The sequence below is a fragment of the Homarus americanus genome, unplaced genomic scaffold, assembly GCF_018991925.1.
Source record: "Homarus americanus isolate GMGI-L3 unplaced genomic scaffold, GMGI_Hamer_2.0 scaffold367, whole genome shotgun sequence".
Taxonomy (NCBI): Eukaryota; Metazoa; Arthropoda; class Malacostraca; order Decapoda; family Nephropidae; genus Homarus; species Homarus americanus.
This window is the reverse complement of record NW_024743709.1, coordinates 372,483-395,316: the sequence shown is the minus strand read 5'-3', so window position 1 is coordinate 395,316 and position 22,834 is coordinate 372,483. Positions and strand designations below refer to the sequence as shown.

The 22,834-nt window shown below is 35.9% G+C and overlaps 1 protein-coding gene across 2 annotated transcripts in view; it reads left to right on the top strand.

Annotated features, from left to right (window-relative positions):
- LOC121877234 (serine/threonine-protein phosphatase 4 regulatory subunit 4-like) overlaps positions 1–21,850 on the top strand; it is a 76,005-nt gene extending 54,155 nt beyond the window's left edge. The window contains exons 11-18 of one of the 2 annotated variants that reach the window (XM_042382868.1): positions 317–499; positions 1,240–1,345; positions 1,856–1,981; positions 2,482–2,576; positions 3,314–3,427; positions 4,478–4,589; positions 5,435–5,594; positions 15,179–21,850. In XM_042382868.1, the coding sequence (XP_042238802.1) occupies positions 317–499; positions 1,240–1,345; positions 1,856–1,981; positions 2,482–2,576; positions 3,314–3,427; positions 4,478–4,589; positions 5,435–5,594; positions 15,179–16,289 (2,007 nt within the window). In that variant the 3' untranslated portion in view covers positions 16,290–21,850. Of the gene's footprint in view, positions 1–316; positions 500–1,239; positions 1,346–1,855; positions 1,982–2,481; positions 2,577–3,313; positions 3,428–4,477; positions 4,590–5,434; positions 5,595–13,411 lie in introns of both variants that reach the window. The other variant, XM_042382867.1, reaches the window with a different exon arrangement.
- Positions 21,851–22,834: the final 984 nt, after the last annotated feature.

The following is a 22,834-nucleotide window of genomic DNA, read 5'->3' as shown; positions in this document are numbered from 1 at the left end:
AATTTAGTTACAATAACTCATAAGTTGAATCTTCACAAGTCAGTGACTCTAAAGGAACAATCTTGTCTCAGTCCTTTTACTGTTATTGTGATATACTACAGTAATGCAATTTTTGATAAAACGAACTTGACCTCATCATTTGATAATTCTTGTGCTCTAATAAGCTTTTCAGCAGCTAAGAAATAACCATACTGTATGTACTGTAATGCTGAGGAGGTTGAAGATTTTAAACCGTGATTCTATATACTAGTAGATTACGTAGATAAAAATAAAAAATGAAGTACCTGTATTACATTACTTTTGTTACCATGAACAGAGAGGAGAACTTATGGAACTCGTGGGAGCCATCAAACAAGGAGAGGAGACAGTCAGCATAACCAGCTTGTGGCGGGTACATGCAGAAGCTCTCACACAAGCGGCAGCACTTGCTCCCTGTCTTCCTTCAGACCTCATCTTTACTCAGCTTGTTCCTCTCATGTTCATTAGGATGCAGACAGCTGTAAGTATTATTTTTACTTAAAACATGTCAAGTTATTTGTGTTTTCTACACATTGAACATAGGATTGAATTTGTGGGATTAAGTACAGTATTATGAAAATAAATTTTTTGTCAATTTTTAGTCTAAAAGGGAGGGTATATGAGGGTAAGGAATGGCAAAAGAAATCAAAGAACAGATATATGATCAGAAGAATGGCTGTCACACAGTTTTAAAGAACAAACAGCATTTATGGGGGAACTGAAAAGGGTGATAAAACTATAAAAGTGAATGTATTGACAGCTAAGAATAAATTTGAAAAAATGAAGTCAGTATGTAACACCTTACTGAATCTACTGAGTTAGTGCACCTTCCCCTGTAGGGTGCACATCTCTGTTACATTTGGATCTTTGTTTCTCCACCTCCTCCCTTTCTTGTTGCTGGTCACTGATACACGAGTCTTCTTGGAATTGACCAAGTTGGTGATGAGGAGACTCTGAAACCCTTCCTTCTCCCAATAGATTTCTTGCAAAGTTAAGTCTACCATGAAGTTCTTGGGAAATCCAGCATGGTTGACAGTGAACGAGGGTAGCAGAGGTTGTGTGGGATACTGTGCATCAAGATATTTACTAATTGTTTAATTGTTCCAACTATCAGTGTCAAGAGTGCACTGGGTTGTGACCAGTGCACATGACTGGTATACTATCTAAAAAAATTTATAAAGGAATATCCTGGAAGTTTACACTTCTTTTATCAACCTCCAGAGGCCCATACCATGTCGACTCGCTGCTGCTAGAACGTTGCTTGTGTACCTCCGACATATGAACACCTCGGAGCATAGAGAGCACATCAGTAATACCCTTGTGTCAGGTATGTTTCTTGGATGATATTATCTTTGTACTGTACAGTATTCCTTAAAAAATAGAGGTAATCGAGTACATCAGGATATGAGGACAAAGAGAGGGAGTGCCTGGGTGAGGGCTTTATCATGGAGGATGTTTGGAGGAGATGCTGCATGAATTAAATTGCTTATTGACAAGAAAGAATTGTTGCTTGTGTAGAAATAAGTGGATAGAAAGTAAATTAATTTTCACTTCTTAGAAGTAAAGGTTAATATTTGTGGATGAAATCTTTAAGCTGACAAACAGAAATTTGAATTATCTTACAGTATTTACATACTGTATATGCCCAAAATTATCTTGTATTGTGAGATCAGAGTAATTTTAAAGAATCTGAACAGCTGCCAAAAATGATATTTACTACTTTTTCACTCTACTTCTCTATTACAGGACACTGCCACTAACCCCCTGATTTAACAATTCTGCATTAAGAACAAATGTTAAAGTAAAACATTATCTTGAAGATTTTATGTTTTTACAGAATTTTGTGAGGGAAATAGTTGTCACAAGAGAATGCTGTTTCTGAACATAGCTACATTGGTTCTTGAGATGTTCTCCAAGGCTTTCTTCAAATCATATTTCTTCAGGCCACTGCTGTCTTTACATAGTAAGTAAAGGACATTGTTCATTAAATAAATATATTGCAGATTATTAATTACGTTGAATGTGCTGACCTCCACAAGTTTAAATGATATATCTCCTTTATTGCTGATGAAATGTGTCCCAAAACAGGTCAGAATCTTGCAAAATCCTTTATAACTTTAACCAGCCTTACATTTCAGACCCCAACTCCAGGAAATTTGACACTAGTCCAGTATACAGTACGTTATAACCCATCTGCAGTACAAGGAGATCTTTCTTCCCTATTAAGTTATAAAACATCCTAAGTTATAAGACATCCTAAGTTATAAATCATCCTAAGTTATAAACACTGTCACACAAGAATACTATTTTCATCTTAAAGAACACGAGTTAATCTTATCGTCTTTTTACACACACCTCTGCATTGTTTAACTTTTGATAAAATTGTTTTTATAACTCATATACCTCAAGTGTCTTTGATAGAAGTACAGCATTAGGCTCTTATTACCAAACTTTCTGTTTCAGGTGACAGAGTTGCCAACATTCGGTTGAAGTTGGTGGTATTACTTCCCCAGATGAAAGCTACAATCTCACTACCTGAGGATAAAGCTCGACTGCAGGTTAGATGTACCTTCATGTTTTCCACATTTTTTTTTTGGGGGGGGGGGGGATGTAGTACAGGCGGATGATGTTATGTCATATGAAGTAACACTGGTCAACCACATGGATAGTTGGCACATTGTTGTGGAAGAGGAGTACAGTACAGCTTTAGAGCAGATACAATAATGTTACACCAAAAAGAATATTGGGTTGATAATAGTTGAAGGGAAAAATTGTTTGTGTGTTTGTGAAATTGCTCCTAGTTCCATCCATCTCACACTTTAATGAGAAAAGGCTTGAAAGAGCTGAAAATGCTTCTTTTTTAACTTACAGTGCCAAGTAACTCGCCCTTATATCTTCAAGGATATACTGTATATGTGAAACCCATTGTTATCATGGATGATAAATCTTATTTATTAGTCTGTAAATTGACTGTCCAAGATTAGCCATCCTTTTTTAACTTTACATAAGATGTGTCAGTTGAACTATTTATACATGCTTATAATTCAGTCCCGCTACCACCATCATTATGTATATATCTTTGATATATTTGTCCTATAAAGTACAGTACAGTACTGTATATTGTTTCAGACTTCTGAAGGTAGGGTGAAGGTTATGTAGAGTATAAGTACAATACTTTATTTTTGTTGTTAACATCTTTAGTGAGAGCAGACTATTGAGCTCTTCCTTCTGATTGAAGTTTTACACAATTTAAGTACAGTACAGTACTGTATTTAATATAAGTTATATGTTACAGGAGCTGGAGACAGTAGTAGGCAGCTTATTGATGAGTGAGAGTGACCGAGATGTGTCAGCTGCCATATCCACCACCATCACTCAGCTTGACAAGATTGAAGTTTGTGAATGCCAGGTATTAAAAATTTAGTAACTAACATGGGAACAAAAACAACAGGTGAAGATTATGTACAGTTGCCAGCAAAAGTCCTCTCACAAACTTGCTACACAGGGCTGTGGGAGAACTTTTGCTGGCAACTGTACCTCATGATGAATATCAAGTTTGTTTAATAAGTCTATTAAGTCATCAGGTTTTAGGTTTCTTCAATGCAGTTTACTGTTTTCCTAGATAGATTTATTCACTTCTTTGTTTATGGCAGAAACAATATTGTTTAACAAGGAATCCAAAGGTAAATTAAACCGTATAGAAATATTTGTCATATTTATACAGAAATTATGAGCAATCAATGTAACTGGCCAAGAAAGAGTTGTTGGTATTATCTTAGTAGAGTAAGTTTGATTATTTTGTTGTATGTAATACTGTACAGTATACTATACCAAGCACCTCAAAACACAAGCAGCCTTGAAAGAAAGGAATATGGCTTGACCAATGATCACTTAGATAATTAATATAAGTACTGTACAGTATTGCACTTGTCATTTACAAAATTATTTTATTAATTTATTTAATTAAGACATCATGCCTGTGTGCAAATGTAGAATGTTGATTAAGAAGTTACTGTGCCATATATTTTCCTCACCAGGAGTGTAAACCCCTTTACTGAGATATTTTAAGATGAACACACAAGTCAGTTCTTCTATGTACAAAGAATTATGGTAACACATTCAATTCATGTTCTGTATATTGGCTTAATTTTATTTTAGTCCAACAGTTTCACATTACCTTTGGCAGCTAGTCTATAAGTACAATGCCTTGTCTGTTATTTTGGTTGATAACATAGTTTCTTCTTAGACAATAGAATCATTTGTAATATGAACTGCAGCCAAACTGTGCTTCCAGAAATTTGGATCTATGTATACAGTAACCCTTAACACATGTTGTGGCAGTACACTGGTGATAATTACTGTATACTGTACATGTATTAAAACAAATGTATGGAAAGATTTTCTGTTGTAATGTCATTGTGTTTTTGCATTTAATGCAGTTATTGTTTTGTGTTAACAGCGTGGCTCCCCAGAGGGTGACTCTGGTGGTCAAGAGACAGAGGATGAGAGGAAGGAGAGACAAGAACGAAGAGTTGTCAATGGCTCCAAGGCAACAGACAAAAAATCTCCAGGTGTGTACAGTATATTTTTATAGTATCACAATAATAGTGGAGTAGATCCCCCCCTTTTTTTTGTTTTACTTTGCCATTTGCTGTATCAGAATGGATCCTGTAAGTGTGTATGCATCATAATATATATCATTCTTCACACATTTTCTTCATTTTAAGACATTTCACTAACATCATTTTTAATTTCTTTAGCTGCAAAAAAATCACTACCAAAAATATGTTTATACGCTTTCAAGGGCAAATACAGCGACCCCAAGATTAAGTCTTGTAATACTAATTAATTTGGGCAACCCCGAGTGTTAATATAATACCTAAGTGTTCAGTTTTATAAATGCTTTAAGTAAACTTTGCAAATAATTCATAGACTGATAGTAAACAGCTTGTTGTCGATGTTCATTGGGCTGCCTAGTGTAGGCCAATCTGTGTTGTTGTTTTAATTGTAATGGCTTCAGAATTTTAGGAAATTCTGTAATGCAGTTTGAAACAAATGTACAATTTCCTCCAAGAGGAAGGGTGAGGCAATAGGAGAATTTCGTTTTTACCCCGAAATCACAGATTTCTCTGAGAATGTAAGGTAAACACCCATTCAAGTTTAACACATCCATTTACTGGGTTACTTACACGTAACTCAACGTCCAAGAATCCACTTTAGTATTACCCCCCCGAATGTTTAAAAAAATAGGCGAAAGTCAAGTTGCCTATTGGGTTTCCTGATTAATGAGTAATTTAGGATCTGTCAAGGCCTCAAAAATGTGGAGAGAGAGAGAATGTAAACACTGTAGACAAGGAGTTGTAAGAGTTTTATATATTATATATGCCGTGCTCATTAATTTTTCTATTAAACACAGATGGAAATCGAAGTGAAGGAGGAAGTCTAGGTGAGCGACGTTCAGGACAAAGATCAAGCCGTCGCAGTTCTGGTATCGGTCGACTGCCCCCGTATTTAGAAAGGAGGCGCAGTAACTCTCATGCACCCAAGCAGCCACCAGATGAACACACAATACTCCGGTAGGTGTGAGATATACTGTTAGCAGAGGGAGTTTGTGACCACTGGTTACTACACTCTAAAGTTTTTGAAAGTTTGGATATGATTGCATCACAAAGTCTCACTCAGATAAGAATTCTTTCATTTATTCTAAGCAGTATGACACTTATTTATAAATTAATCTCACTTTAAAATGATGGAGACTTATATTTCTTCAACACCGTGTTTGATGCCAACTAACGTGTGAAAGGGTCACTCTTTTACTGACAATTGAAGAGGATGTCAGTAGGTATTAAACACTGTATGATTGAAATATGAATTTCCATCTCTTTAAAATAGGTTTGATTTATAAATAATATCTTAGTGTTGTTTTTAAAGTTATTCAGTTGCTGATGTCGTCGTCTTAATTACTGTATGTGGAAAGTATGAGTGTAGGTAGCACGAGATACTTAGTTGTTGCGAGTGTGTGCATTGTGCTTCTCCGTCTCTGTTATGTGGAATACAGTAATAATGTTGTCCAGCTATGATGATTTTTCCTTAAAGGTTAATGCTTGGTGCATGCAGCTCTCAGATAAGTCGGCTTCAAAACAGTAGATAATAGATTCGCTCATAATGTTTATAGGTAATGTTTATTATATGTATGAAGATCTTTTAATGTTCTTATTCTGTATGTGTTTTAGTTACTGGTACATGTATATTGATGTACATAATGTTTAATGATTTCATATGATTATTTTAATATTTGGAAGTCTTAAATTTGTTGATTTTGTTTAAATGCATTAATGTTTATTTTTTATTTTTTCCAGCTTGCTTGCCTTCTTTTTGTTTTAGAAATGTATTGTACTGTACGATGTACACACTATCAATAAAGTATTTTTGCACATTTTGCTTTAAACAATCTGATGCCACAAACGATGGATATTGCAAAATATGTTGTTTGGTAGTGAAATTTGCTGTTTTATCCATAGTAAATATTGTTATTATGTGTACATTCAAAAGAAAATAGATTAATCTTGGGAACAATGTGTAGCATGGTTCATGGTGGTGGTTACATTGTGGCATAGCTGTATTGATCATTTAGGAAGTCATCGGACCCAGTGCGCACAGATATTTCTTTGATCGTGTGTACTTACTATTACAATTAATGTTCCTTCTTTATTTTTCCAGAGTACTGTATATCCCAGTTTTTTTATTATATGATTTATGCTTATTTTTTCTAATTTTGTCATTCCCAAGTGCCTTTGGTATTATGCCACTAAATCTTAAAGGGCTGGGTGATCTAGACTGTGGTGGTGGAGAGTAATCCATGAATTAGTAACACTCTACTTTTTCTCCTCCTGCTCCATCATCATCATCTTTATAATTTAAATCCCACATTTTATTACACAAAATTTTCATTTAATGTAGTTAATTGATTTGCGAATTTCCAAAACCAGTCTTTTGTCATTTCCCTCTTCATTAGTATAATACAGTACATATTTGTGCCACATACACACAAACACCACACACCAAATATTTGTAAGAATTTTCCCAAGGTGCACCAAATAAGTTTTACAAAATTCACTTTCAGTTATTGGTATTTTCATGTCGGAGAGTTTTTCTTTATTTTTGAAAATATAAATACGTAATGACATTTTTCCTAAATTGTTTTAGATCTGTTAAGTTTAAATACGATAATCACTTTATATGTAAATGTTTATTATCGTGCATAAATTTCAGCTGTGTCATTAATCATCATTCTTTTTTAAACCCTTAGAGCATTTGTATGTTATCATTATTTTATTTTACTCCTCTTTACCTCATAATAGAGTACGTACAGTACTGAATTGCTTGCTTTTCTGAGTACTAGATGTATTGTGTAGGTACTTGCTCTACTCTAGTCAATGCATGTTATTTCTGCCATTTACAGCAATATAGAAGCTTAAGTTTATTTATTTATTTATTTATTTTCTATGGGGATTAGCCGACCCGGACACAGGTTACTGACCCATATCGGAGCCTGGGGGGTGGGGGGGGGGGAAGAAAGAAAAAGAAATATAATAAATTGCACCATTAATAACTAAATGCAGAAATGGAAAAAATAAAATAAACAGATCGAGGGCGAGAAACAATATATGTATTGTTTTGTCAATGTAAGAGAAATAATTGAGACCCTGCAATTGTGTGTAAATGAAGCAGCAAGTCAGTCAGATGAGCAACCTGGGACTTTGTCACAATTTTTGTGATGCCATATGGCAGCAGGATCTACCATTGGAAAACACATTATGCTTCCAATATTTTCCCAGGCAGTAGTAACTCCCTGTTTAATATTTCAGGCGACTGTACTGAGAATGATAATGAATGTATAGAGGCAGTGTGCCTGGTTACTCGGGGTACTGTAGATGACTCAAATACTGTACATTTCTGTCATCAGCTCATGTAGATAAAATTATATATATACTGTACTATCTGAGGTAAATGTATCAGATACTGTATACTACATTTAGAGAGAATATGTTCAGTGTTTTAAGGCATCTGCACAGGTTGCAAGGAGAACTTATACTATTCCCTTAATGTTATAGTTTGTTTTGTTACTAGTGTAGATAATGTGTTTAGTTTTCTAGTCTTTGGTCCTTGTGCAAGTGTTGTGTGAAGGTTATATTAAAACACCCTCAGGCAGAGCCCGCTTTTGCCAGGTGGTCTTAAAAGAAAATATGGTGTTTTAGGATAGTGGAGCTTGCAGTTAAGCATGTTACAGCCGTCTGGCAACAGGCAGGCACAAGCAAAAGGGGTTTTAGCAACATGGCCGATCTTGCAGGACATATATTTTTCCTCCTTACTCATAGAATGGAATATCTTGCTTGAGTGATACTGAAAAGCACTTGTAGGGAAGCTTTGTTGTCACCTAACAAAACCTTTTTTGTACAGTGGGGTATGCTATAACGAATCTAATTGGTTCTAAAACCTTGTTCGTTATAGCATTCGTTCGTTATAGGATTAATCCATTCCAGGCCCCCAAATACAACCACTTCACACTGAAAAATATAATATAAAATTGTAAAAATTGTAAAAAATTGCATAAATATGCATCTAAACCCTTGAAATAAAGAATATCATTAATATTTGTAATAAAAAACAATAAATTAGTAAAAAAAAAAAAAATAAATAAATAAATTTTTTTTTAAATAATGTTTGTTGTAGGAGTTTCGTTCGTTATAGCATTCTCAATTTTATAGGTAAAACCGTTCGTTATAGGAATATTCGTAGTAGAATCCGTTCGTTATAGCATAACCCACTGTACTGTACTATTTTATTCCCTTAACATGAAGAGAAAATGCATGTATGTGTAAGAGGGCGAGAGCAATTGGAAATTTGCTGGGATGAGTACACTGTGCACTGAAACTAATTACAGTAAGATGATTTATGTTCTTTTTTACATTTCTTCATTTGAGAATGAATGGCTTCTTTTAATTTTTGGTTGATATTTAATTCCCTTAAAGCTGTATACAGCAGTATTCTGAATAAATTAGTCCATGCAAGATAAAAGAAATAGTGTATTATGCTATGATATTATTTGCCTGTCAACAGCAGCATTAGAAGTTTTGTTCTGCATTGTATTGTATCAGTAAACACAGCTTGTTTTAGTTTTGTTTACACTTTTGCTAGTGTCATTGATGTACTGTTCCTGCACGTTTGCATCACACATGAAATAGTGTGGCATTAATATGTCTATATGTATGATTAAGTTCATCTCAGTGTATGTCTCAAATCACCTCCCCAATATAAGCAGGGTGTTTCATAAAAGAATTCTCTCCAGCACTCAAATCATTTCATTCAGTGGATTATCAATAATAAAATTTAATCTAGCATATAAAAGTAAAATGTGTGTGACTATTTTTCCCATGAAACCTTTAAGGAACTGGATGTCTTAACTGTGATATAATTTCAGAAGAATTTATTTTTGGTAAATGTGGTGATTGTATTGTACACAAAGGTGGGCTGGTGAGCCGCACGATTTTCCAGAGTGTTGCGGAACTGGTTGCGGCACAACTTTTACAAGCATTTTCAAACGCATGCGCAATGCGCAAATTTTTTTGGGCAATAATTAAAAATTGGAATACGACTGCATAAACAAACGGGCATCCCTAGAGCAGCGCATTATGAAAATTTCTGTTTCTGATGGAATGATTCAGCATACACCTGATACAGGTCGGGCAGCTTATTTCTGAACTGTAAACCAGATGAAACCCATCCGTTGCTCCCTCACTCCCCTTCCCTCGCTGTAGTTGCCAGATTTCATCTTTCACATAAACTCTAGAAACTAGAGTTAATGTGAAAGATTAAATCTGGCAACTACAGCGAGGGGAGGGGAGGGGGGAAATGATTCATATCATAACCAGTCAGGCAGTCAGTAGCACTGCAGTTAAGGCGTCAGTTTCTTGTTATTTTGTTTCTTGTTATTACTAGTATTATGGATCGTTTTGTGACGAGGAGGAGTCTGTGGCCGGCAGCAGTGATCCTGCCTACCAGGACATGGACACGGAAGTTGAAGTGACTGAGACTGTTGACAGCCAGTCCACTGAGACTGAGGCCAGTGGCAGTGAGGCATTTTTTTTGTAATTTTGTAATAAAATATTGATAATATAAATTTTTTTGAATCAATTATATTTTGTTTTACTTGCAAATAGGCAATTTTTTTTATTTTAGTATTTGTTTATTTATATTTATTTTTTTAAAGTTGCGGTTTGCGGTTGCGGCGAAACTATTTCAGTAGAGTCACGGTTGCGGCGAAACTTTTTGAAAATGGTTGCGGATGCGGCGCAAAAAAAAGTTGCGCGCGCCCACCTTTGATTGTAAACATCACTCAAATGATTAGTACAAACTTTTATGTTGTCAACTTTATTAAAGGAACATTTTAAGTTCTAAGGGATTAAACTTGGTTTAAGTATCTGGAAGAGATTCAACATTGACCATCCTGCTTTGATGAGAGATTAGAAAGATAAGATAGTATGGACTTGGTTATCATGTTTCATACTTCTATAGTTTATGCTGTAAACTTTCTCACATCTGTCATTATAAAGATCATTACATTATAAGCAAGTTACACTGGCCAGAACCCTTCTTACATCTGACCCAGCAAAGTATTGTACCTGAGTCATGGTGGCTAGAGGTACAGTGCTGGCAATTTGTTATACACTGTGTAAAATTTGTCAGAGTTATGAAAATGTGGAAAATTGCTGGGTTTGGGACTGTATTGTCTTTCATTCTCGGGTCATCTGAGAACCAGTATGTCAAATGGAAGTCTTGGTTTTAGTCCTCCTAGGGTTAACTTTCTACATATAAGAACAGGGTGATTGTTGGATACTTGGGGAGGGGGAGGTGCATCTTACATGGTGAGGAATAATGTACCTGGGGATAGTTCACAGTGTTTCGCATTTATTTTTTTTCTTTAACCCAAATCTTCCAAAGGTCTGATGCGTTAAAATCGATGAGCACAGATGTGAGACAGTCTACTATGCAGTACTATATGTATGTGGGAGAGCGTAATGAAAGAATATTTTGTACTGTATTAATTAGGGTTAACTTGTTATTGTAACTATATTTCTGGAAGATATTGCTCATTGTTCTCTAAAGTACAGTAGTATGGTTAAATTATATTATGAATTAGACTTATAACTTATCACAAGGATTTACTCAAAGTTGTCATTAACTGAGCATGTCTGTAAAGTTGATCTTACTGTGGTTTAGGTAAAGGAAATCAGGAAAGGTTTACTGTATCTGGAAATAATGTATCATGTTAGCGAATCATTTTTCTAAATATCTCTTTGAAACTATTGCATGTTAGTTGAGCTATCATTTAAGATGGCTGTTAACCAACCTGTGATTAGAAATTTTGGTAAAATTGTTCAGATTTAGTAATAATTAGGTTAATTCCTTTTAATTCTTATTATATAGATGATGAACTGTTGCCTGGGCCAATTCCTGTTATCATTCTAAATGTTAAAATAGTTGCATCTTATTACTGTACTATGTGTTCATCATGCTCAGTACTGTTACAAGGAACAAAAATTTAGTGAGTTCAGTAGAATTGTTTATTACTTTGTCCAGAGGCAGAAAGACCAACTTGGATTTGCTTTGATTAAAAAAGTATTGAATGTGTGGGTAACATTGATTAGGCCAGGAATAATGGTGGATAAAGTAGCAAAGACTTGTAATTAGTGAAGACATGGAAGAAACTAATGATAGGTTAAATTGCAGTGATTTTCAACCTTTTTCATCTCAGGCACAGTAAGCCTGGCACTAAAATGGTCGAGGCACACCATCAGTATCTTACGGCTGGCAGTGGAGATCGGTGGATCTACACAACGGAATTAAGGAGAGAATTTAAAACTGCCATTTGGGCTTTTAATGAACAACACATTTATTTATTTATTGCATCATTGAAAAAAAGGAGTTTAATGCGCTCCATAAAAGTACCAGTAATGTCAAAACGTATCCAAATGCTATTTTTTAAAATGCTATCCTAATGCTATTTAAACTCCCGCGGCACACCTACGGATGTTTTGCGGCACACCAATGTGCCGCGGCACATTGGTTGAAAATCACTGGGTTAAAGTGTAAGTGCACAAGTCTTCTACAAAAAGAAATACTGTACTACAACTCTGGTTATTGAAGTATGTTTATTTGAAGTACAAAGTTGTCTCCTGGAGATTAATGAATTCAGATTGGATCAGAATAAAAGGTTATTCGAAACAGATTAAGTAGTACTGATCAGATCAATATGAACTATATTTCATAAAGAGATGAATTAGTTCAGATGGGAATGAAGTACAGTATTGTTTGATCTGGAGATTAAGGAGTTCAGATGGGTTTTAAGCATTGATTACTAAGGTGCCACCACAAGTATGGCCGTATTGGGAGAAAGGAGACCAGCCCTGTATAGTATCCCCCAGTACTCTTGCTGGAGTTGTTTTGAGGCAACAACTTGGTGAACTTGTTGTATTTTTAGCACCTAACGTCCAGGCTTAATATGCTGTGTGCAGGATCCACACTGTCCCTAATGGGCAGTCATGCTTATGGGAACCACTTTCAGTTTCAATGTCTCAAAAGTACTGTACAGTCAGTAATCCAAATGGTGCCAAATTATTCATATACTCATAAGGAGCCAGGTTGCCCCTCTTGTGCTTATTGTAATACCCAGTGGCTCACAGATGCTTATATTGATGTCAAGTGCTTGTAATAACACCACATGCTTCTAATTTAAATTTGACATGCAGTTATATCCCATAAAAATACAAATGGAGTTTGATTTTCATTGCACTTTGTTCATTATTTTAGGAGTTCTGCACTAAACTTGGCATTTTGCTATATAATAAAGGAAACATGATAAAGCACCATAAATGTCTTGGAAAACAACAATATAAAGAAGTTTAAATTAGTAAACCTTTAAACGTTTGAATGAAGAGCAAGGAAACATAGCTAACAACCTAAGTACTGTACAACATTTATGAGACAATTGTGTGTCCAGAGAAAACAAGTTGAGACATGGAATAAATCTGCTATTACAAGTACCACTATGGGTTAACTGTACAATAATCCCCTTCTTACTTTATTAATTTGACTAAATTATGTCTTATATGACAAAACTAAATTAGATTGTAGATGCATACAGATTGTAAAGGAGCCATTTTAAAGACATTTTTGTTTTTATGATCTCCACTTACTTCTAATGATTCCTCCATTGAGACGGCCTGAACTTCCCTGCGTTAGAATTATGTGCATGAATAAAGAAAAGGTCCAGGCAGCATTTAATCACTGTTATGTTTCAGGTATCTAACTTTGAAATGTGTGTGCCTTACAGGGGTGCTGGATATCAAGCTTCTACCACTAACACATCTCCTAGCTCTGCTACTAACCCTTCTGATTGGTCTCTTGATGATGACGATGACAACGAATTGGATATTAGTGACATCTGTGATGAAGTTCTTCTTAGTCCTGAAGAACCTAGTATTGACTGGGAGGAACAGCTTTCTCCTGAGTCTCCAAGGATCACCAGAGATCCTCCATCTTCAACTACATCACGTGCCAGTAGATCGCCGCACCCACGGGACAGGCATTTGGAATCTAGAGATTTACTTTCAGAATCCAGAGATAATCTCTCAACTTGTAGAGATAATCTTTCAGGTTCTAGAGATAGTTTGTCAGGATCTAGGGATAGACTTTCTGAATCGAGGGATCGCCATGCAGATACTCGAGAGAGAATCTCAGAAAAACGGAGCAAACCCGTATCTTCCCGTCGATCACCCTTCTCAGCATTGCCCTCTGACAATGGTGATAATGGAGACCGAATATCAGAGAAACTTTCAGCGAGGGAGGTCTTCTGGCTACGTACATCTCGTCCCCGTTGGCGAAGAAAAGTGGCATCGGCAGACACGAGCCCCGAAGAGCCACGGCGAAATAGGTTTGGTCGAGGTTGGTCAATAGATGGACGAGGCAGTCATTCCGACACCGAAGATCCCGATATTCTCTACGACGGCCGTCGTCACACCAATAAAGACAACAAAGTTCAGTCTCCGAGTTCCCACAGCACAGCCAGCCCGCCTAGTCCACACGGTATGTATACTTGGCCTCCACAACATACCCGTCATCGCCATCACAGTTCTTCAGAGTCGGAGGAATATGAAAATGAACATGAGCCCAACCGTCATGAATCATCTCAACGCTCTGGAAACTATGATGCAGTGTCACGTCGACGTAGTCCTCCCTCTCATCATTATGAAACTTCTGTTCTTAAAAATCGACATTTTGATTTATCTCCCCGAAGGAGTGAATCATTGGATGCATATAATACTCGATCTCATCACTCAGATAAATCTTCTAAACGTCATAACAAAATCACAAATTATCCAGAGTCGTCATCTCATTATTACAGTCCATCCAACAAAGAAGAAACTTCTTCACAAAAATATAACAACTCAACACGTTCTCTTGATCCATCCCCACACCACATACAGTATATTAGTCATCCAAATGAAAACGACAGTTCATTGGGTGGCCGTCAGCGAGAACGTTCTTCCCAGCCTCTGCATGACAGTAGGCCACGTCGAGTTGCTTATCCTCGGGATTCTGAAGATCCTTACATATATCATGGTCTTCCCCCAACCCTTGCTCCTCATCTCTCTGCTATGTATTCTGCCCATTCTCTCCCCACACACTTCTCTTATGATCACCCCGAAGATTATCTGTCTTCACTTGCTTTTACTGAACCATTCAGCCCAGACCCTTATCATGCAGAAATGTTTGCTGCTGCTGAACTTTATCCACGAGAGCATTATCCTCCGTACGGCTACGATGGCGATCGACCCAGAGGAACCCGCGAACACGAAACTAGAATGCTGGAGCAGCCTCCCCATTCATATTTTTTATTAGACACTGCAGAGTTAGCACCCTGGTCTTCACCACCAGCTTACCCTATAGGACCTCTGGGTGCTTCCTGGCTGCAGCATGGCCTTCACCCTCTGGCACGTATTCCTCCTTGTCTCATTCCTACACCTTATTCCCGCCCAAGACCCCATCCCCCCTTAGCTTCTCCTCCGTGGCGCCTTACTCATCCTGCTTCTTTCCCCAGCATGTCTACACTCGACCCCACCACGGATGAGTTCTTGGTTGATGCCGGTATACGTATTGATGAATCCGTCATCAAAAGTCGTCTGCCCACTCCACAGAGCAATGCAACACGGATTTCTCGTTGGAGGCCTTCAGATCGCCCTTATGCTAGCCATCTATCCTCTAGCAATGAAGGTGGTAGCATGGATAACAAGAGTCGAGGTAGCAATAATTTGGGTGGTTCCCGTTTGAGACAACCTTCCACCAACACTTCAGTAAGTAGAATACCTGCACCACCAGGTACATTAGGACACCAGAATGATTCACCTCGTGGTCAGGATGAGCAAAGTAGTAATCATAGGGATTCACAGACCTCTTCAGGGACTAGAAGAGGTAGCCAAGGTGGCAGTGGGTCAACTGGTAGTAATGTTGTGACCCGACTTCGACCACCATCACGTCCCAGCAGACCAGTTTCTACTGTTGCTTCATCTCCTTCTCGTGGCCCACTTCCATCACGTACAAAATCTCTCAGTCATGAAAACTTACGTACATCTCCTTCCAGGTTAGCTCTTCCTACCTCTCCGACAGTGTCTCCAAATTCTTCCCGTGCCGCCTCCCCTCACACATCACCTCAAGAAACAGAAAATCGTCCCAGAACCCTTAATGTTATTGGCTCACGTTTAAGGCAACCTCAAGTTCGTACGCCAAGGAACAGAGGATCTAGACCTACAAGCTGCAGTTCATCTCCTGGGGGTTCGCGTTGTTCTTCCCCAGGGTTAGATGGTCCGGTGAGTGGCTTTGGCAGAGGTAGCCGTAGTGGAAGCCGTAATGGGAGTACAAGTTCATCTCCAGCCACATCACGCTGTTCCTCACCTGCTGCTGAAGATCTGCGTTCCTTGTCCCGCGGCTCACAACATAGGTCTTCAGCGTCTGTGACACGTGGTAATTCAGCCATGTCTCGATCGAGTCGACACACTTCTGGCTCCACTCCTGAACAAGTCACCACCCCTCCCTCTCCTATACCTTCACCACGAACTCAACGACAGGGTTCATCCATTCCCAAGCCATCTTCTGTATCAAGGGGGAAACCAGCAGGAAGTAAATTGCCTCTCCCTACATCAGCAAAAAACTAGTATTAACAGTCTTTGCTACATCCTTAATTTTATTCCTTTATCTTTTATGCATTGTTTCTGGAGTACTTAAAGAGGCGAGCCCATGTCATTTTATTTTTTAACAGGTATTTAGTAAAAACTTATTGTGAATACTGATGAATGCTTAAAGCCCAAGCAGAATTTTTTTATGACTAGCCCCAGGCCTTTTATTTATAATTTTTCTATACAGTTTGTTGTAAGATACACAGCTGTTATGGATGCTTTTATTCATTATATAGCACAGCACATAAATATACTTTGTTTTCATAAAATGGAAGATTTTTTAAATGTTTTCCCAAGCCATCTGTGACTTAACAAGACATCCACCTCCCCGCCCATTTTATGATCTAGTCAACACTTCAGCTTCATGTAGTTCTCAAAATGTAGACCACATTGGTGACTATACTGGCCAGTTTACTTAAAAAGCTTAAACACTTATAATATTGACTTTCATATAAATTTAGAAATACAATGCAGAAATAATATAGATAAATAACCTAGGAATTCCAAGTGAATATCATAAGGGTCAAATAACAGGTGCCATATATGAAGGTCATAGGCTAGGTTATGGCTGCTTTCCTCTGTTATTTGATCTTGGACGTGTTTGTAATGCAGTGATGATATCAACAAGACCTGCTGAAAATATACTGGTTCTCTGTAAGGGTATTAACAAAGGGCTTCTTATATTGATCTGTATTTTATGTTGTTCAAGATGACACAGATTGTTATCTGTATTGATTTATGGTATACGTACAGGAATAAACTGCAGGACTTGGGGGCATTCAGAATATATCAGAGGTGATATATGAACGGCAAATATAAACAAGTGCAATAAATATAATAATACACGAGTTAATTTTTATCTCATGTTTATGATTGTCATCAGGTAGTAATGCATTTAGTGTAATAATAATGAATATGTCAGAAAAAACCTGAAATTTTAAAAATATTTTTTCAAGACCGAAGTGACTAAAAGTGCTGTAAGTAATTTTGAGCCTTGCACTCTAGGTGATGCTAACCCCAAAGTTTTCAAAAGACATTATTAAACAGGTTAATTTTTTAGAAATATTAGCTATGGTTAAATGATGTATATTCAGCATGGAAATGGGAATTATGAAATGAATATTTCTTCAAATGCTGAAATTCTTTGCTTTAATTATATGTTAACTGTAGCAGTAATGGGGATCACAGTAAATGTAGTTTTTGATACACAGTATTTGAAAGTAATCATGAATGATGTTTTTAATCTTTATGATAATGCATGAATCTGTTGGCATGCAATTTTTATTTTATTTTAGTGGCTTGAATAGTTCAAATCACTTAACTACTTTATTTATGCATTTTTACTTAATAGTTAGTGATAATGGATAAGTATAGTGCTGTGGATTAAAAAGTAATAATTACCTCAGAGAATGTGCCAAATTTCAGCACATCTCATTCAGTTAGGTTTACTGTATAATAGATACTTAATTAAAGAGCTTTACTTGACTTTGTGTCTACTTTTAAAGTTAAGATAATTATAAGTGTTAAATTAACCGATTTTTAACTTCTGGGGCTTCACCAAATGACCTGTGAGATTCAGGCTGCTAAAGTGCCATCTGACAGAACTGTCTTTTACCAGAGGACTTCATAATTATATTCAATGGCAGCATACACTAAGTCAACAAAATCAAATAATGATTCTACTGTACTACAAGCAGGACTTTCTCACCTGGGTGTATCAGGATCAGGATCAAAGAATTTATTCCATTTAGTCTGAAAGTTGATCTAAGATCCAATGAAGCTTCGGGTCGGAAATCAAAACCCTTTCAGTAGATTTACATAATTGAAACTTCTTCAGACCATAAAAGGAAGTTTGTATGCCAATCTTCTCCAATCTTGCACCACCAAAGTGCCATTGTTGTCATTGGGTATGAAAGTTATGTTGGCTCTTAAGTTTTGTTCATAAGGTTGAGATCAGTGATGTTTAGGTAGATGGTTGTCTGCCACCCTTTACCTGTGCTCAAGTGTGTACAGTACATGTGTTTATATATAGAGTATAAGAAGGAGGGAAGAAATATGTTAGATGATATTATCCATGTTCACTTGTAAGAATTTAAATTTATCTTAAACCTTTGTTACCATAAAATGAACCAATTATCTTTTAAATCAGATTTACGCCAGTAAGAGATATGTATTAATACTTGATTGTTAATTAAATCCAGGTAAACTCACAACATGACCAGAACACATCATTTATGAGGTTTTGACTTAGCTCTAACCCCAATGGAGAGAAGAATCCATTATGATTTTTTTTTTTTTTTTTAATCACACAGCTCAGGAATGTGTGGCTATAGGAAGTAACAATTATGTGAGTCCTTACTTCTTGTACAGAAGTGATCACTCCCCAACTGAGGTACGTGTAGCATCTAGTACAGGTATTAACAAATTACTTCCTTCTCACCATTTCCAGCTAATTAATAATCTCGGATCACTCTGAAGCCTGGTGGGTCATTAAGGATTTAATTGTGAAATAACATTTGTTACTAAGAGGCACTAATTAGTCAACTGGTCACCCTGCTTCCCTAAGTGGGATTACAAGTTAACGGAAAATGAGATGACTGGCATGTAAACTTCCTTTAATGGCCACGAAGAATTTAAATCTCGTGAGAGTACTGAAATAATTCAGCCTCACTGAACCTCTCGCCAACCATTGGATCAAATCTTCAACCTCAGTTCTCAATTTGATGAGAATATGCCATTTGTTGCAAAAACACTGTCTGGCCTTGTGTGCATGGATTGTGTACAGTATTCTGCCAGTACGTATATGTGTGGAGACCTCTGGTAAAGGGATGTTTTAGCAGAGGATGTATTGTATCAACAATCTGGGTATCAAAGATCATTTATTCTTCTTGTTCATGAACTTGGTTTACATACTGCGGTCCTTCATTTACACACCTTTTATGGCACCGTATTATTAAGTTGGAAATAGATACTGTATGTATATTTTAAAACAGTATTTTACAAATGATGTTTCTTGTTTATACATCACATATACAGTACAGATAATATTTTGTTTAACATTAACCTCATCCCTGAGGGGTTTTTTTATTCTTGTTTTATTGCCAACAGTTGAAGTCATGGTCATTCTAGTGTGGAGCTCAATGTTTTAGCTTCATATTTTTTACTTTCAACTTAATATTTTATAATTTTTGCTTTAGTTGTGTTTTATATTAAATCCCCTTTCAGGTGTCTGTGTTTTGTGAAGAAACAGACACTACTGTACATTAATTTGTCTTTTTTTAGAATATTAATTCTCTACAAGCAAAGTTGGGAGGGAATAGCTTTCTTAGATATTCCAGTAGAACATCTTATTTCACCCTACATCAACTAGTGTCAGAAATAACTACAGTACTGTACTTTACTGTATTTGAAACAAGAAAGTAAATTATTATCCTGTTGTGGAATTGGAAACTCTTTAATGGTGCTTTGTCTATATTGTTCTTGCATATTTTTTCGTTTAAGAATTGTTTTTGAAATATAATCGCCCAGACTTTAATGTAACTGTAACAAAAATGTATTTGATAACTTTAGCCTGTGAGACGAGGGTTTCAGAAATGTAAGTATAGGTATATTGCAAACAAATTGGTGTGCTTTATACTGACCCCTGTAAAGATCCTCAAGTCAAATTATTGTAAATGCAGAGTGACTTTACCATTGTTTTTGTAGACACTGTCATGTGATCATGGAGGCCAAGAGGGTCATTTCACCTTTTTGTTAATATTGTATTCCCCTGATTAATCCATTATTTATTAATATTTTTTCTTCAGTAAGACCAGTAATGTATAATCATTCTTACTATGAACTCTTTATTTTTTTATGGTATATTTCCCTTCCACTCCCACAATAACAATAACATTTTGGGCACTCCAGTATGTACAGTTGACTGCTTAAATATTATGTTTTGAGGGGAAGCTGTAATTTGCATTTTTCTGTCAGCATTAAGGGAACCATAACTGTGTTCTATATACAGTACTGCAATTAGTTTTGTTCAGCTCAGATTTATATTTAATAAAGATTAGTACGTACAGTACTGTGTCATGATAAAGCATCTTGATATATTTTTTATGATAGGAATTACTGTATATCCTTTGGAGATATATTTTTTCCCCATGCTGGAAGTCAGGTACAGTATGTTCTTTAGAAATACCTGTATCCTGTTTGTTATACAATACTAGTCATATTTTCTCATTGAGGTTTTGAAATGTTTGGAATACAGCATTGGCAACTTTTATTGGTGCTGTGTTTGATGACCTTTACTCAATTAGTATGACAGGTATTCATTTTTATGAGGAAGAAGATGAAGAAGAGAAATAATATATTAGACTTGAACTTTGGATTTGGGTTACTGGAAATTTTGGTATTGTATTGTATTAACACATTTTAGAAATTATTAGTAGCTTTCATGATGCTGAATTGTGGAAATTGATGCTGTACTTTTAGGTCTGTCAGCATTGACATATACTGTACTACTAAATGTATTTGATTTTAAAACAAGTTAATGAGGCTTTGACGTTTATCAAGGATTTTGCAATTTATGAAATACTGTAATATACCGGGTATATATTTTTATCATTCACTGTGAGCACCATTATTCTCCATTATTGTACATCTTATATGTCTAATAGTGATGTTAGTTATATTAAATTTTATGATTTATATCACAGGATATAATCCAGCATGTATGTACATTTTATGAGTTATATAAATATGAGTTTTAATAATAGATAAGTGCTCAAATATCATAGATTTTATAGAATAAAAAGGAACAGATGTGATAGCAGCTTAGTAATTTATTTGATTTAATGTTTATTGTAGAGAAGGTAATTTATTGTATCCCTAATGTAGTTTTCCTCTTATTTTTATAATTATTAATCATCATTATTATTACTGTATTGTTGTTTATGTGGAAGATTATCATATATGGAATTAGTTAATTGTACACAGGTAGAGATTGGAATCTATTAAGTAGTTACTTATTCTAAGTTATAATACTGTAGGTACTACTAGACATTTACTTTGAATGGCTAAAAGATGTATCAGTACCTTGAACTATGAGGTATGTTGCTGAGCTTCAGAGGTTTCTCAACATGTGCATATAGTATGGTATAGTTTTTAGTTCCTTGAAGGTTATAGAAATATGCCCATGTTTTATAGATAAGGAAAATAATTATGTATCAAAGGCAAGTAAATTAGTCAAGTATAAATAAAGACGTTTTGAGGTCCTGGTTTATACTACTGCAGTACTGATCTTTTAAGTCCTTCTTTACCATTAACAAACTGCAGTACAGTATCAGTGCCCTGTTGGGTGTGTGGTTTGCATATATTGTACTGTACTGTACCTGTACCACAGCTTTGGCGTGAGGTAAAGCTTCCTTTTATCTGGTGTGCAGATGTTGAGTTATTATGGTGAGGAGTTTGGGTTTCCTGAGACAAATTAATGGGTTTTAAGATGAAAGATCTGCTTGAGACAGACTCATTAAAGGATTATTTTCAAAGTACAAGTCATCTTTTATGGTATTATTCCTGTTAATTAGTACAAAACTATAAATTTGTATAATCCTCTTCAATATTAATGGACTGCTTTTTTTATTGGGGGGGTACAGAAACCAATTCAGGTTGTTTTCTAACTTATTGATTCATAAATGGTCATACTTGTAAACAATACTGTAACTGTTTCTTTGTGTGCTGGTGATGAGGGCGTAAGATGTAGATACTGTACATTACTATACCAAGTTTGTAGATGTACTGTGTTGCAGTTGACAAGAACACTCTGTTTATAGAGGCAAGGTAGAAAGAATGAGGTGTGTCTATTTTATGTGGATGGTACAGTCATAATAATGACCATAGCAAAGTTTTAAATACAGAACTGTATGAACAATTAGCTAGACCTTGAGAAATTGATAAGGTGTTTGAGTAAGGGGGGATGAAATTGTTAAATATGATTGGGTTAATTGAAGATGGAAATATTTCAAGTTTATACATTTGTTAGGGTATCCAACATGGACAGTAAATAGAAGATGGATGAGTGTTGAAAGCTTGGTAAAGATCTAGAGTTTTAAAAAATATTAACAAAGTAAAAATTTAAATAATCAGATGTAGTAAAATTTGCTGCTGAGTGTTAGCTGCTGCTCTTGTTTTTTAGGGAGTTTAGTAAAGGGCTGCATCAAAAGAATGGCAAGTGTAGTACAGGCAATTACGATACATTTCTTGAAATTGGTTACTATAGTATAATAAAATAGTAAAGTGAAAAATCGAGAGAAGTTCAATATCCTGAAAGGAATGCTAAGCAGAGTACAGTATGTAGTTACTGGAAAATGTGAATGTGAAAAGGGACAGGATATGGAGAGAGTGACTTTAAAAGAGTGAGGATAAATGATGTACAATAGTGTGAGACTAGGTATGATGAGAGAGAGGTACTGTGTGTAGTAGGCTGTCTTTATGCAAACACCTGAGGATGTGCATAGAAATTTAAATTTCTGGTGATT